At 50.7% G+C, this 16,278-nt stretch overlaps 1 protein-coding gene across 23 annotated transcripts in view; it reads left to right on the forward strand.

Annotated features, from left to right (window-relative positions):
* TACC2 (transforming acidic coiled-coil containing protein 2) overlaps nt 1-16,278 on the forward strand; it is a 210,728-nt gene that overhangs the window by 179,775 nt on the left and 14,675 nt on the right. For 16 of the 23 annotated variants that reach the window (XM_053207328.1, XM_027063276.2, XM_053207320.1 and 13 more), the window contains 5 exons: nt 4,796-4,857; nt 6,293-6,408; nt 7,549-7,720; nt 9,012-9,152; nt 10,047-10,136. In XM_053207328.1, coding sequence (XP_053063303.1) covers nt 4,796-4,857; nt 6,293-6,408; nt 7,549-7,720; nt 9,012-9,152; nt 10,047-10,136 — 581 coding nt within the window. The remainder of the gene's footprint in view (nt 1-4,795; nt 4,858-6,292; nt 6,409-7,548; nt 7,721-9,011; nt 9,153-10,046; nt 10,137-16,278) is intronic. The other 7 variants (XM_027063278.2, XM_027063279.2, XM_027063283.2 and 4 more) reach the window with 3 other exon arrangements.

Here is a 16,278-nt window from a genome sequence, read left to right on the forward strand (position 1 = left end):
CCCTGCCCTCCAGCCTTTCCCCGGACATCTCTGTGCTGTCTGCCCTCCATGCTTGGTCAGGGCCGCTCTGAGGTCACTCGGTTCTGTCACGATGATGCAAATACATGCATTTTTAGTAGAAAATACAAAAGCTCTGAATAGTAGCTGTTAAGCTAACAGGTGCCCCGTTCAATGGTAACGTCTGTTTCTTCATCGTTAACATTGAACCAACACAGACAACTCACTAGCCTGGTGACCTCTTGGATCATTGCTTGTTTTCTGCAAAATTTCAACAAATAGGTAAATCTATATGTTTGAAACAAAACACCTATCACACCTGCCTCCTTAGAAAAAGATCGTGAAGATTCGGGCTGCCCGACCATAATTACAGCTGGCGGGCAATCGGAAATCTGTCATCTATATGAATACAGAACAGTTGCAATTTCAGGAGGTGCTGACCCTACATTCACTTTTCTAATACAGTCTGCTTCCCTCCAGCAGCTGGATGTAGAAACTGGATACACAGACCCCTATCAGATTGTCCTTCCTGTTAACCTCATGGGGTCAAGTCCAGCCACACCAGACACGCACCTGGGGTGCTGATGTCATCACCACAAAGAACCTGGCCAGAGCTGTAGCTGTGATTGAGACTTTGTTATGCTGAAGTCACAAATCACCGGAAAACGAAATTTGGAGTTAGAAATAATAATTGCCAACGGGAAAGGTATTTACTAAACAATGCCGATTTCCCAAGGGACAACAGTAACACAAATGTGATTTCATTTCATTCTCTCCATCCCAGAGAGCGGATTTCTGCTCTTCTCCACCTAGGGGCGAAGCGAGGAAACAGGCTTTGCGCTCTCACGACTTGCAGAGTGTTGCGGGGCTCATCTGTGTAGAGCTGCGGCTGCCTGACTCCTAACGTCCCCACTATGCCCTTGTATGTGACCACGCACAGGCTTCCTTCCGTTGTCTGTAGAAGGAGGGCGTTGAGCTAATCGGTACTCCCCTACCTAGGTCCAAGTTGTCTTAATGGTTCAAGAAACCCGGATGGAACTCATTCAGAGAGATGCCCAGCTAATTGAAACTACCTGTGCGGGCTACAATTACACCAGCTCACTCACTGACAATCTCCCACTGATTAAAAACTCAGATTGGCAATTACACGCGTTTTTCTTTGAACGCTTGCTTAGCAAATGGCCTCTCCCGGCGGACTCTTTGGAAACACAGTGGGAATAAACCTCGTCCGCGTGGTCTCTAGGGATGCGGAGATTAGGAACCGTTTGGAGACAGAACCTCCAAGGCCTCTCCCAGCTCTGACCCAAGAGACCCTAAGAGAGCAGTGTTTTAGATTCACCAGTCTGGATGGGCCTTTGGGGGTCACCCAGCTCTCCCGTCTCCCTTAACACGGGGCGACATCAGCCCCGCCTTCTTGCATTCAACAGAGGGGCAGACACTCTCCTCAAGAGCCTAACTCTTCTTCAGTGTGAGGCACCATTGCTGTCACACCTCAGACAGTCAGAAGAGTGACAGCAAGGACGTTGTCCCCTTCCTAATGGTCCTTTTCCTCTCCCATCACTTATGTTACAAGTCCCAGAAATTTTAGCAGTGAGCAGTAATATACCCTTACGTTTATATAGCCCGTGGGAGGGCTTTTCTCTGACCTCATTTCATTTGCCAAACGTAGTCACTTTGAGTTCCACTGTAAAGCTAAGGCAGTGGGGGATGGGAGGGAGTCAGCGAGTTGGGCTTTGCCCGACCCTGGGAATGACGGCATCCTTCCGGCTTCTGCCCGGGGATCTTGGCACTCGCCGGCCGGGCTCTGGCCATCAGCAAGTCAAAGGAGAACGGCCATCGGGGCCTCCCCCGGTGCATTGTCCTCGATGAAATAATTACCAGAAGGAGCCCTCGGATGGGACAGGGCCCATTAAAAATAACTTCAGGCCTCTGCATCTTGAAGCAGCACACGCGTTAGGGAGCGGCCTCTTCTCTTGGATGTGAAGGCGTCCCATGACCCTTCCTGGCCTGCCAGCTGCGTGTGGCCCAGGCCGAAGCCGGATGGGGCTCCGGCTCCAAGCCTGCCCTTTGAGGCTTTGCACTCTGAGCAGAGGAGTGAGATTTTGAATAAACGACGTTCAGGAAGGTGTTCCCTCAAAATACAGGAGACGATATTGATATTGGTCTTGCTCACATCTTTTCCTGGCCATTTGGTAAATTATAAACAAGAACCCCAAATGGCTATGATTACAAGTTCAGGTCCGAAGGAACACCTCCGGGCCTCACCAGGGACTGAAGCTCCTGTATAGAGTGTGGGCCTCCTGTAACCACACACGTTAAGAAGCAGGCGTTTCTCTGGGGGGCCAGACCACCCCCTGCTATTGTACCGTCATCTGCTGCCTCTGAAGGGGGGGACGGGGGCACTGGGCAGCTGGAAGTGAAGCCCCCTTGGCAGGTAGGAAAGAAGGCAGGCAAGTGAGCTCCGTGACCCGACACTCACCCAGATCAGCTGCCAGGAGACGAGCTAAGATTCCAGGCAGGACGCTTCACTGAGCCGAGCTGGTAACCAGAGCTGGGCACTAAGCCAGGGCCACAGGTCCCTGGAAAGTCTCTCTGTGCCGGCCCTTAGCTCGTTTGGTGCATCCTGGGTGCTCTGTGCCGTCGTGGGGTGTGCTGGAGGGTTTCTGTTCAATACTTTAGGGTTAAATAATGCCTTGGCAACAATAATGATACCTTGGAGAAGGGGGCCGTTGATTCACTATTGTCTTCTTAGCTTAAAACAGTCTTTAATAGGACAATAAAATAATAGTCCTGAGGTCCCATATCTGGAAAGTGATCGATCTGGAGGAGGTCCTAGAAATCGCCTTGTCTTTCACTGTCCCTGGCTTACCCTCTCATTTGTAAGATGAGGAACATAGTAAGTCTTCATAAACAAACATTTCTATGTCCTCAGCTGGGGCAGAGTCCCGGTACGGGTTCCCATTACAGGCACAGACGCTGAATCCAGCCCAGCTGTGTGTGGTTGGCTTTGGGTCTCTGCTCTTCCCGAGTGACGCACAAATCGGGGCGGAGGTCTTTCTGGTCATTAATCCACAAAACCGGCTGCATTCCCCTGAGCAGGCCAAGCCTCCTAGAAGGATGTGTTGGCTTCCCCAGGGAGATTCAAGGACTCCTGAAGAGTTGTCCACATGTTCAAGTGCTTCAGTTCATACGGCCGTGACCCCACACAATTGCAGGTTTGGGGAAGGTCTTCCAGGAAATATCTCCTTTTAAAGCTCCTATTAAGGGATCATTTTTTAAGCGATGACTTCAACAATGCATACATGGGGAAGTGCTTTATAACCAGAACTGCTATTTGTATTTTGTGTTAAAGAAAAAAAAAATTCAGGGGGCGCCTGGGTGGCTCTGTCCATTGAGCATCCGACTTCAGCTCAGGTCCTGATTTCGCAGTTCGTGACTTTGAGCCTCGTGTAGGGCTCCGTGCTGACAGCTCAGAGCCTGGAGCCTGCTTCCGATTCTGTGTCTCCCTCTGTCTCTGCCCCTCCTCCGCTCAGGGTCTGTCTGTCTGTATCTCTCTCTCTAAAATAAATAAACATTAAAAAAAATTAAAAAACAAATTCAGGCTTTAGGCTTCAGGGATTGCCACTGACACTCTTGTCCAGCTGCTTTCTGAACAGCTCACCTGTCATCTCTTGGCTTTCTTTAAGAAAGTAGGAAAGAACCATCTGGTAGCTGTAGATGTGGCTTCTGTGAGGAGAGAGTCCTTTCCGGTTTTGTTCACCACTCCACAGTGCCCAGCAGTTGAGGCACGTCGTACGTGCTCAGACTCCAGTTACTGGGCAGGGAATTCAGCTGAGGGTGAACTGGGTGTCCCTGTGGAGCTGCCCGGACACCCGAGGGAGTCAGGGTTTCTAGTCTCCAGTGAAAGATTCTCGACTTTTCTTTCCAGCCTGAGGTCTCCAGTCAATTTGAAATAGGTCATATCTCCACCTCTTTGGACTTGAATCGTCTTTGCATCTAAAAATCTGATTTGGACCCGCCCTGCAGGCCCTGGCAGAAATTGGGGGAATGTTCCATGTGACTTGCAAAGCTTCTCTTCCAAACAGCAGTGAAGGAACCATGTATGTTCTTCCCTTGCTTCAGAGTATGGCTGGGGCTAAAATCTCAGTTCCAGAATGTCCTCGGGATGTGGGAACTTTCTCATGTTGCCCGGGAGGCTGACAGAGGAAAACGACACTCAAAACACACTGTTCCAGGGGCGCCTGGGTGGCGCAGTCGGTTAAGCGTCCGACTTCAGCCAGGTCACGATCTCGCGGTCCGTGAGTTCGAGCCCCGCGTCGGGCTCTGGGCTGATGGCTCAGAGCCTGGAGCCTGTTTCCGATTCTGTGTCTCCCTCTCTCTCTGCCCCTCCCCCGTTCATGCTCTGTCTCTCTCTGTCCCAAAAATAAATAAACGTTGAAAAAAAAAATTAAAAAAAAAAAAACAACACACTGTTCTGAAAACTCAGTGCATCGTGCGGAGACCTGTTCGCGGTCAGATCTGTGTCTCTCACGGTTCGTTCTCTCAGGCTCTCTCAGGTTCCCAAATAGCCGAAGCCCCTTTGCAGCCTGAGGTTTACGAGCGGTCTGAAAGTTGCTAAGCTGAGCCTCCCTCCCCTGCCAGCCGAATTGGAAACCTCAAGTCAGTGGACAGGCTCAGAGTTTAGAGTCTGGTTCCAGACCTCACCCTGCCTGGCCCAAACCTTTCCTTTTTTTTTTTTTTTTTTCTTTTTTCTTTTTCTTTCTCCCTGATGCTAACTCTCGTTTTGTTTCTTTTGCAGAGTTGGATTACAGAAACTCCTATGAAATTGAGTACATGGAGAAAATTGGTTCCTCCTTACCTGTAAGTTCTGCTTGCTTTCCCTCCCTGTCTTGTGAAAAGGTAGTCACTGGCCTCCTCCTGAGCTCAGATCCCAAAGCCAGGGTCCTCTGTGTCGGCAGCATCCTTGGCTGCACAGGAAGGGTGAGCTGGGACTGGGGGTCTCAAGTTTGTGGTTCGGTCCACTTGAGATGGCATTTTCAGGCAGAAAATGATGGAATACAGTTAGGCCTCCCGGCAGAATGATTTCCCTTGAGGGGGCGGGGGCAGCGCCTGGGCGCCTCAGTCGGTTAAGCAAGCGTCTCTTGGTTTTGGCTCCGGTCATGATCTCACGGTTTGTGAGTTCAAACCCCGAATCGGGCTCTGAACTGGCAGACCTTGAGTTTCTCTCTCTCTGTCCGTCCCCCACTCGTGCTCTCGCTCTGTCTCTCTCAAAATAAATAAATAAATACACTTTAAAAAAAAAAAAAAGAGTTACTTCCCTGGACTGAGAAAGAACTAGAACTTTCCTTGAAAAGGTGGAGGAGCGTTTTGGTTGTTTTTAAGGCACGCTGTTATCTGTGGTCTTCAAATTCAGTGCTTTGTGTAACTGAAGACTGCCTTTTCTGGCAACATGTCTCTCCCCACACTGCCATCCCGCTGTCATTTAAGTGGCTGTGATGGGCGTCTGTCTTCCCCGGCTCAATGTCTGCTGCCTCCAGGGCACTTGGTTCCGAGCAGGACTTCTCGCGTTGTGCTGTTGTCCAGTGATGCCATCGGAGGCCTGCAGGTGCCACTTCCTGTGACACTGATGGGCCGGACACATGGCTGGGATCTTTATCTTTCTTTACATCATTCGTGGATGCCGGGATTGCTGCGTCCAACCCACCGTTTGCTCTAAGTCAGCAGACCGACCGTGATGGAGGCGCTCACCGCACTGGGCCACTGGGCTTGTCCCCCCCGCATTCGGCGGTGGGCAGCGCCCAGCCTGGGGGGCTTGCCTACCCCTCCCGTTTCCCTGTCCTCTCTCCTGGCCGGCACCTGCTGGCTCCTCCCTTCTTGGTGGCTCAAGAAGAACGCAGGCTTTTCCCAGATGAGTTATTTGTTCTATTGAAGAGAGCTCTGCTTTTCTTTCTTTCTTTCTTTCTTTCTTTCTTTCTTTCTTTCTTTCTTTCTTTCTTTCTTTTTTCTTTAAGGTTTATTTATTTTTGAGAGAGAGAGAGAGGGAGAGAGAGAGAGAGCATGAGCAGGGGAGGGGCAGAGAGAGAGGGAGACACGGGACGCAAAGCAGGCTCCAGGCTCCGAGCTGTCAGCACAGAGCCCGACGTGGGGCTCGAACTCAAAAGCCATGAGATCATGAGCTGAAGTCGGACGCTTCACCGACTGAGCCACCCAGTGCCCCAGGAGCTCTGCTTTCCGATCTCTATAGCATGTTCAGGCCACCTGTAGCTGAGCTGACATGTGCCTTTGATCCCTGCAGCAGGACGATGATGCCCCGAAGAAGCAGGCCCTGTACCTTATGTTCGACACTTCTCAGGAGAGCCCGGTCAAGTCTCCCCCAGTCCGGACGTCAGAGTCCCCGACGCCGTGTTCAGGGTATGACTTTAACGAGGGGAGAGTTGCGGGTCGGGCCAGCTGTCCCCAAGCCTCTGGGCCCTGTGGCACTGCTATCCTGGCTTGGTTTCATTCACACGTGTTCAGGCGGCCCACATGTCGGTCTCTGACCGTCCACATGGATGTACGTGTGGGGCTGTGTTTCCAGCTGCCCTTTGTCCTAAGGAGAAATCTGTTAGCAGCTGAATGCGTGAGCCTCTCCGATCGCCCCCCAGTGCACACATGACTTTGTTTTGTGATTTGTCCCGTGGGGAGGCAGCGTGCCTCTGCATTTAGACCCTGAGTTACTGGCTGCGTGACCTGATGTGGGTTACGGGACCCTCCTGTGCACAGTGTCCTCATGCTTTGTAAAGTGAGGGTAGTAACAAGACCGGCCCTGTAATTAAATGAGGCTCTCAGTCTTACAGGCACCCCCCAAACTGTACCATGGGGAAGGGGGCCGACTGTCCTCCCTTGCCATCGGGAGCATTAAACCGAGGCGTGGAAAGGAAAGCACGAGTCACAGGGCTGGCCTCTGCGTGGTGCCCGGGACACGTTTACTGCCCGTGTGGGTGTGAGTTCCCGTTTGTCGGGCTGCCCCGTTCTGAGCTGTGTAGCGCTGGGTGGGGTAAGGGTGGGCACCCCTCTGTGCTTGGGACCCTCCCATCCCCTCTTACCTGCCCATTTCTCCGAGCGGGACTGAAAGCTCTGGCTTTGGTTTCCAGAACCTGCCCACCGTGACGATGGTGATGTTATTGCAGCAAGGATACTGGTGATGGGCACCGTGTCAAAGTGTAGCCAAGTGGCATCTCACTTTGATCTTCCTGTCCTACAGAGAAAGAAACTGAGATACGGTCCCTAGTCAAGCAGGCTGCTTCACTCCAGAGCTTGTGCTCTCAACCAGTGGCATCTGTGCCTCTGACTCTCCCTCGTGAGCAGGCTCTGGGGTGGGGCGGGACCACCCTCTCCCTCAGGCTGTCCGGCCCACAAGGCTCCGTGGCCACCCGACATCCACCCCATTTCCCCGGGAACGTAGCCTTGGAAGTCCAGGATCCTTTGGGATGTTGACTGACGGGGGGCATCCTGGTCGATTTCAGTGGGATGTCCCACGAGAAAAAGTAAAGCTGCTCTTCGCTTCCTCAGGTCAAGTTTTGAGGAAACTGAAGCCCTTGTGAATGCCGGGGCAAAGATCCAGCATCCCGTCACACGAGGGCTGGCCCCCAACCAAGAGCCACACTTGCAGGTGCCGGAGAAATCCTCCCAGAAGGAGCTGGAGGCCATGACCTTGGGCACCGCTTCAGACGCGATTGAAATTGTAAGTGGGGTCGGAGGGGCCCGAGATCGCTTGGGGTGAGGCCTGGGCCGGCTGAGTCCCATCACCAACGGGTCCAGGCCTTCAGAGCAATACTCATCCGGTACCAGGCGCGGGGCCCCACCCAGTCCCTGGACCACAGAAGCCAGCCTAGGAGACCCCCCACCGTAGCCACGAGAGAGCTGTGACTCTCCATTTTCGCCAATGGGGTTTTGCAAATTCTCACTTCTCTTGAAGTGCTTTATTTGCCTTCAGGGTTGTTGGTTTTCCACGTTAGTCCCTTGGGGCTCGACTGTTGGCTTTGGAGCCGTGCTCCGTCTGTACCCTGCTTCTCCATGCTCCGTGGCAGGGGGCAGACAATGGCAGGTCAGGGGACACTCCTTTTGGGGAACAGTTGGCTTTCCTGGGCCTTGGTGATGGGGAATCCCTCCTGTGTATGGACCAGGGCTGTACCTCTCCCCTCCCAACCCCTGTGGAGCCTCGCAGAGCCAGCAGACCCCCTGAACATCTAATGGACCATCTTTGTAGGTGAATTTTATGTGCATCTTTTTTTAACTCCCTCTTAGCAGTCCCCAAGAGGGTTTGAGGCTGTTGACTTAGTTACTGTGAGTGTCAATTTTGTTGTTCTATATCAGCAGACCGTTCATTTATCTCATGCATCAAACACTTACCGAGCACCTGCTGTGTGGCCGTTAGATACCGGGAAAATATTAGTAAGCAGAAAGAGAGTGGATGTGATCCAGCCATCTCTCAACTAGACTCTATGGAAGGATTCATGCACGATTCAGTTTCTACACAGTTGGCTCCCGATGTTGAAGTCTTTGTAACCTACCCAGAGACCCGTTTTCATTTGCAATCATCTTCCCGTTATTTAGAAAACGACCTTTCCCAAAACCTTTGATGATATTTATACTTGGAGGTGTTTTCTTGATGACTTATATTATGTTTGGAAAACCCATCAACTGGCTTGTCTCACCCCGAGCCTTTGAAGTAAATACGTAAATGGTAACTTTCCTCCCACCAATTGGTTAGGGGGTGAGGGTGGTGTGGAGTGGGAGGGTACGTACCTAACGCTGTGCTTCTGGGCAAGGCATTGGGCCTGTCAATCTCCAGATGCCCATCATCAGCATGTGGGAATCAGTCCAGATGAAAAGGGAAGTATTAGCACCTAACGAACATTCTCTTTAGTCTCAAGTCAGAAACGTCCAGCAAATAGGTGCATGGTCCTTGCTTGGAATCGATATCACTCTGTCTCCTCTATTTTTCCTCTGTGTCCTCTTCTGCCGGCCTTCAGACAGCTCCTGAGGGCTCCTTTGCCTCTGCTGACGCCCTCCTCAGCAGGCTAGCTCATCCAGCCTCTCTCTGTGGTGCGCTTGACTATCTGGAACCCGACTTAGCAGAAAAGAACCCCCCAGTATTTGCTCAGAAACTTCAGGTTTGTAGCCCACGTGTGACCTTTTGGGGAGTTTGTGAAAACCTCAGTAGAGCATGAACTCCGAACCCCACATGCAATGAGGCGGGATTTAAGGAGGTGTTACTGGAAATGCTCCACATGTAATCTCCACCCCCCCCCCAAAAGACTGATGTATGGGTGTTCTTGATCCAAGACGCCAAGATGATATAAATTGTGTGATTACATACGGGACAACCCATTTATATTTCAATTTGGAAATTGGACCCAAACAGTCATTTTTCAGAAATTTTGATAGCCCCAAAAGCAGTTTCTGTGATTTATTCACGGAACCAAGGGTATTAGATCACCATCGCGCCCTGCTCTTTATATATATGGGAGAGCTAGCTCAGACTCCCAATGAGATAACATCTGGACTCGGCCTTACATCTGGAACCAAAACAATCAGCTGCTCTGTGCCTTAAATTTGACAGCTTAATTTGACATCCTCTACACTAAGACCTTCAGGGCAAACCTAGAGAGATCGTGAGCAGTCATTTGAGAATCCAAAACCATTCACGGAAATTGTCGGCCAACTTGACGTTAAACCAACGAAAGGAGAGAAACCGAAGGAAACAGTGCAGTAAAAATTTTGATCCCGTTTTAAAAATCATGTCATATTTGACCACATGATACTTCCTGACAGACATTCCAAAGGGCAATTAGAAAGAAAGAAAGAAAGAGAAAAGAAATTAAACACTTATTTCATGATCTGCTGAGGTGTTAATTGTGAAAGAAAGCCAGAGCGTGTGTTTTTCCTGAGTACCTGTCATGACATCACGTGGCACATTCATTTCTTGGATGTGGAAAACATTGACATCCTGTCTTGGTGCATTTCCCCCCGCGGTTTGCTCACCCCCACCCCCCACCCTTGGGCAGGAGGAGTTAGAGTTTGCCGTCATGCGGATAGAAGCCCTGAAGCTGGCCAGGCAGATTGCCCTGGCCTCCCGTAGCCGCCAGGATACCAAGGTACGGGTTTGGTGCTGCCGTGCGCTGCCTCTTGAGAATGTGGTGTGGTCCAGAAGTTTGTTTGCTAACCATTGGCCAAGCAGGCAATGTCCGTATTCTACAAAGTGATCTAAAACGTTCTAAAAAGCCAAAAGCATAACTTGCGTAGACGCCGAGCTCACCCCTAAGATCCAGTTAAATCTGTGATGAAGGAAACAGCAGGTTGGTTGGTAAAGCTGGTTGAATGGAGGAAAATATGAGAAGCCGGTGTAGAGTCGGTGGAATAAAGAAGTCTAGAATCTTAATGCAGTCTTATTGTACGGTCCGATATAAAACTGGTTAATATCGGCTAAACAAGACAAATAGAAACTTTGAGGTTTTGTTTTCTGTAAAAATCACTTCTCTACTGAACATAAATAATTCGCAACTTTTCTATTTTTATTTTAAGTTTCATTTATTTTTAGAGAGAGAGAGAGCGGGTGAAGGACAGAGAGAGAGGGAGAGAGAGAGTCCCAAGCAGGCTCCACATAGTCAGCTCAGAGAGAGCCCCGTGCGGGGCTTGAACTCCCAAACTGTGAGATCACTTGAGCCAAAATCAAGAGGCAGACAGTTAACGGACTGAGCCACCCAGGCGTCCCACAAGTTTTCTGTTTTTCTACAAGTTAATATCTAACTGTAATGAGACCGGATCCTAATCAATAGTAAATAGTGGAACCAAGACCTTCCTGAGACATTGGATTGACCCATAGGCCAGAGTCGATAGAATTACTGAAAAGCAACCCTTTTCTGTAAAGGGCAGATGGTCAGTATTTTAGGCTTTCTGGGCCATCTGGTCTCTGTAACAACCACTCAACTCTGCCACTGTAGCTCAAGAACGACCACAGACAATATGTACATGAATGGGTATGGTGGTGTTCCAGTAAAACCCTTTTTACAGAATAGGACATTGGACCATTTGGCCCACACACCGTAGTTGACCACCCCTGCTCTAGAGTAGAGTATGATACTGACCGAGCATGCAGAAATCTTTGTGCCTGACTTCCAACTTTGGTGTAACTTTCTTAACTGTTTGAACGAGTCGCCGAAGACGTGCAAAACTATGGCCCTGTGAGGTTCAGCCCAACCCTCGGGGCTGACGGTGAGCTGTGGTCTCCAAGGACCCGCTTCATGCTCACCCCCCACACTCCGCCCTGAGTTGGGCAGCCCAGTGCACTCTGGCCTTGAACGTGTTGGTGAACCTCTCTGAGCCTCCGTTTTTCCAGCTGTAAGATGAGGCTACTAACAGCGAGTTTGCAGGTTGCTGTATAGATGATGTGTGTGGGACGGTGCCATGCCTGGCACACAGTAGGTGCGCAATGAATGAAAGCTGCTCTTGTCAGCTCACCTTCGCTTTTGCCTCTGATCTCACAGCTTCTCTGCTGTAGGGAGTCCAGGGCCCGTTTTACAGATGGGGAAGTGGAACCATGGAAACAGTCCAAAGCCTGACAGTGAGTCCCTGACCCAGCAGGAACGAGGACTCCGGTCTCCAAATGCGAGCCCCTTGCCTGTCCGTCTCAATTAACAGCTCACTTGATATAGGATCAGAAGTTCATGTGGTGCTCCTGCCCGCAGGGCCTCCCACGTGTGATTTCCCTGGAGCGAAGGAGGGGGGCTCCCTCCCAGAGACATCACTCACTGAGAGAAAGTGGTCATACTGTGTGTGTCCAGACTGGGAACACTGGGACCCAGGGCAGGGACGAGAATGTTAACACACATTGCTGATGTTCTTATTCTCATGGTCAACCCAGAAGCTTGGATTTAATTTCCACGAGAAAGATTTTTAGAAAGCATTAAGCAGTGATGATTTTTTTCCCCATTAGATTTATTTCTTGATATTCTTGGGTAGTGGCCTGAGGACAGAATGAATTGCTTCAAGTTTGGCCACTGTAAATGTAGTATATTCCTGTCCAGCAGTTTGAGGCAGAATTGAGCATGTTCTAGTAAGAGTTCAGATTGAGTGTGAAATGTTCTGGAAAGTCTCGTACCCCTGCCTCCTTCTTCCAAGGGTGCATCAGACATGACAGTCGGCAAGTAATTGATTGGCTGGCTGTTGACTTCTGTCAATTACAGCCTATTCTCAGACCATGTGTCCTGATTTCCATATAGAAAATACTGTCACCTGACTCTACTGCGTGTGGGTCGGAGAGACGGCCCCAGCCACCTCCTTATGTATTTCAGAAGAGTATGCTAAAAGAAACATTCCTGGGGGTAGAACTGTCTTGGAGTGTAAGGAACATTTTTCTCTGCTGTAGTAACTTGTACTGCTTTTTTGGGTTTCTGTGGGTTTCTCGTTCATGTAGACGCTTGATTGCCCCTTTACTGCTTTGGAAATTGCTGATGTATAGAAAGAGAAACAGCAGCTGTGTATCCAATTTGCTCTTTTTTCCTGCCCATAAATTTCAGCTGCAGGTGACATAGCCCAGTCTTTTTGGCAGCATGGTCTTAAACTGTTGCTAACACAAAAATGAAATCACTTGGAGGGATGAAAAGCCACATGAAATATGGTGGCGGTGATTTCTGGTTGCTCCTTCAAGCAGCTTCACTTTACATTTCCCTTTAGACCAAAAGCCAGCTGCGCTGACCTTCGAAGGTCTGCAGTGGGGTTTCCTGTCTCATTAGTCAGAAGATGTTAGAAACGGGGAAGACTCCTTGGGGCCGGGGTGTGGGGCTGTAGCTCCTTAGCGTTTTTCTTCCACCCCCTTCTGGCCGAAGTGAATTCGATCGTAACCTCCAGGGGTTATTAATCTGACCAGGGTGGCCAGCTGTGCGGTACAGCCGCCCCGAGTGTAACCAGGATAGATAGAGCGTAAATGGCCTGTCTGTGTGGCTTTTGCAAAGCGATACAAGGCATGCGAGGGGGTGGATTTCATCTTTGTGCGTAACGGATACTGGTTGCGATCCCTGAAGCCGTTGGCCTTTCTGGTTGAGGGGACCCAAATACGAAGACCGAAGGAAGTGTGTGGGTAACGTAGGAATAAGGATCATGTAAATGACAAGCTTCAGGACCGGAGGAAGTCCTAGAAACAGGCCCCTTAGGGAGGCAAAGGGTGCTGATCCCCAGTGCAGCGTTGGATTCCTCCACGAGTCCTGGCTGATAAAGGCAGACGCCTGGGTTTTGTCGGCAGGAGAAGTTGGCAGGTCTGGGGCAACCTGTGCGGGCGAATGGCCTGACCTCATAGGCTCCTTCTCTCGTGCTTTGTCCGGAAACCACCACCACCCCCGACATTAATAACCAGCACGATGCCCGAAAGCTGCAAGAACAGTCTGGAGAGCAGAGACAGAGGGCTGGCCTGGGGTTTCACCTCGTATTTGCCAGTTTGGGGAGTTTGCGGTCATTGCCTGCAGCCTGTGTGGAGAGGGGCTGAGGCCACGTCTTGACTCAGTGGGAAGGAGCGGCCAGTCACTGGCTGGTGGCACCTCTTGTGGGAGCGGGTGAGGGCACACACTGAGTGTCATCCTGAGCTCAAAGCCTGCAAATTTGGATGCAGCAGCTCCAACGAGGGGCCCCACCTGGCTCTACCCCCAACGTCCCAACCTGTGCCCCCTCTCCATGACCTTGACCCAGCTTGCCCTGGGCTCCCAGCCTGACCTACACTCCTGGCCCCCACCCTGTGCACGCGTCTCCCACAGCTCTTGGGGACAGCTGGCTCCCAGACAGGGATCCCACCTTGCTTCCCTTGAGGCCTGGAGACAGGGAACCGGCCACAAGGACTGTGAGCCTGGGTGTGTGGCACGACCGTGAGGCCAGAAGGGCCCCAGGCATGAGGTCTGCGGGTCTGACTGGTGGCAGTGCCCCAGAGGGTCCCATCAGGAACCAGGATCTGAGTGAGTGGATTGAGGGGCCGCAAGCTGATTCCAAAGGCTCCTGCTTTTTCTGAGTTGGGGTCATTTCACATGTTACCACTCTGATTTCTCCTGGCTTTGGGGCTTCTCCAAAGCTGCAGTGAGTGGGGGTCTCTGCAAGAGGAACAAAGCTTAATCTAAGCCCGATGTTAAAATATCAGCGAGACACAAGCCTATTTCAGTTAGAAATCGTTCTTGGTTGTAAGAGAAAACAGGAGTGTGTACCTTGGATTTCATTAACATGCAGATACCGCAGGCAGTAATTCAAATGGATTCTGAAGTCATCTGTTCCTTTATTGAAAACACCAGGTGGCCGGGATGAAAGGTGACAGTGAATCACTGTATGTGGTGCTAACCATTGTGTTTACTTAGCAAGCTCATTAATTTATTTATATTTCATTCCCTTCCTTGTTGTACAAAGGACTCAGGCAGCTTCAAGAGCATCAGTTCCTGCAGCGGTCGGATTTCAGTTCTGCCCTGTCCGATGAAGTTAGTTTTAGTCCATTTCCCCTCGCGCTTCACAGAGCTCTCTTACTTGGAGTCAGAACTGGATCTCATTCTGGGAAACCTTTTGGCCAAATCACTTCGATCCTCCCATTTTTTCATCTTCCAGAAGACCAGGATGAGTGGATGCTGTCCAGTGTTCCTTCCATTTTGAAATTTTATTCTAATTATTTTTTCAAAGGACACTTTACTTAAAAAGCGACAGGAACAGGTTTTTTTTCATCGTCTTCAGTATCTTGTGTTTATGAATTTTCTCCGTAAATACAAATAGAGTCTTATTGTCTAGGTGTAATTGTGTCTTTACTTCCTGAGAAGTTTCCCATGTGACAAGTAGAGACTTGAAAACATTTCAAACAGCAGAGATTAACCCATGCACGGGAGAGGCTCCGTAGCTCTGATCTGGTGGCGTGCTTTCTTCTGCGAGATCAGCCTGCCAGCTCCTGGGTTTTGCTCAAATGTCCTGCACTGGAGGCTTCTTTAGGACCCGAGGAAGGAAGGATCGTGGCATCCCATTAGACACCAGAGTATCACCAGGGTCTGGTAGAACAGGGGGCCGTGTGCTCCCCTCTCTGAGTGATCATTCGGGGCCCACTGCAGAGGGAGCCCAAACGCTCAACACCAGGCAGGGGCAGCGAAACCCAAGCCCGCTTCTGGGACAACCAAAACCATGGCTGTGCATGTATATGACTAACTGGCCCTAACTCTGTCATCTCCAGTCCTATCCATTAAATTTCTGCCTGAGTTTTCTAAGTTATTTCAAGTTCATTTCCTCTGATGCTCTAGCGGGGGGTAAGCATGCCTGTTCGTGGGATGGAAGAGAGAGAGCCTTCGGGTGCGCCCCCCCCCCCCCCGCCCCCCGCACCGTCGGGTCTTTAACCTTACCTGCTTCCGCTTATAAGACCAGTCCTCCCCGTACTTTCTGCACATCCCTCTTTCGACTCCAGCAGGGTAGAGCTGTGTTCCCTGCCCACGTCTCATTAATTTCCCCAGGAACCTGCAGTCCCACCCTGACCGGCTCCCCACCATGACACTTCACATCGTGTTGGACTCTAGTCCCCAGGGGTGGCGGTTTGCCTGGGCATCCGTGACGGTGTCAGGAGGTTAATGCATAGGACTGAGAGTGTGCTTGCTTGGTTTGGTGTCTCTGACAAAAGAACTAGACTACCAGCTCCGGCTGCACGGTTGACCATGCTCCTAACTCCGCATCTCAAGTGTGTTGGAAATGGCTGAGCTTTTGGTGCAAAGGGAGGAAGAGTACGGTGGTCCTCCCCTCCCTCCCAGGAGGCTGGTGACTGCCCTGTCCAGTCAAACCAGTGTCAGTTGTGGGAGAGGGCAGGGAATCCCACCACCTGTTGAGGGTCTTACCAGCCAGTGGGGATATTGTCAGTGATCCGGTTTTCGGTTTTGCCGTCGACACAGCAGACTTCAGGCGATGTAACTGCAAAGGAACCCTTCCCTTGGGGCATCCGCAAACTAGCTTTCGAAGGTGACGTTGGTTGATAGCCACGGTAGGCCCTAAGCTTTGTGTGAACATATCCTTTCAAACGGGGCTGAACGAATGTTCCCCGAATTGAAATGCAGACAGTCTTGCAACACTGATCAGATCTGCAGTTATTCAAAACTAGGCAAATGGAGATTAGAATTCAGCATCGTTCGCCATCAGGCTTTTATTTTGGGAGCGGAGCCCGCCGGAAAACAGCCTTGGTTCTTAAGCGCTGTGCCTAAATGCCTCTGCGTCTGATAAATGGCAGTGATAAGCAGGCATCAGACATGCTTG

The sequence above is a fragment of the Acinonyx jubatus genome, chromosome D2 (assembly GCF_027475565.1).
Source record: "Acinonyx jubatus isolate Ajub_Pintada_27869175 chromosome D2, VMU_Ajub_asm_v1.0, whole genome shotgun sequence".
Classification (NCBI taxonomy): Eukaryota; Metazoa; Chordata; class Mammalia; order Carnivora; family Felidae; genus Acinonyx; species Acinonyx jubatus.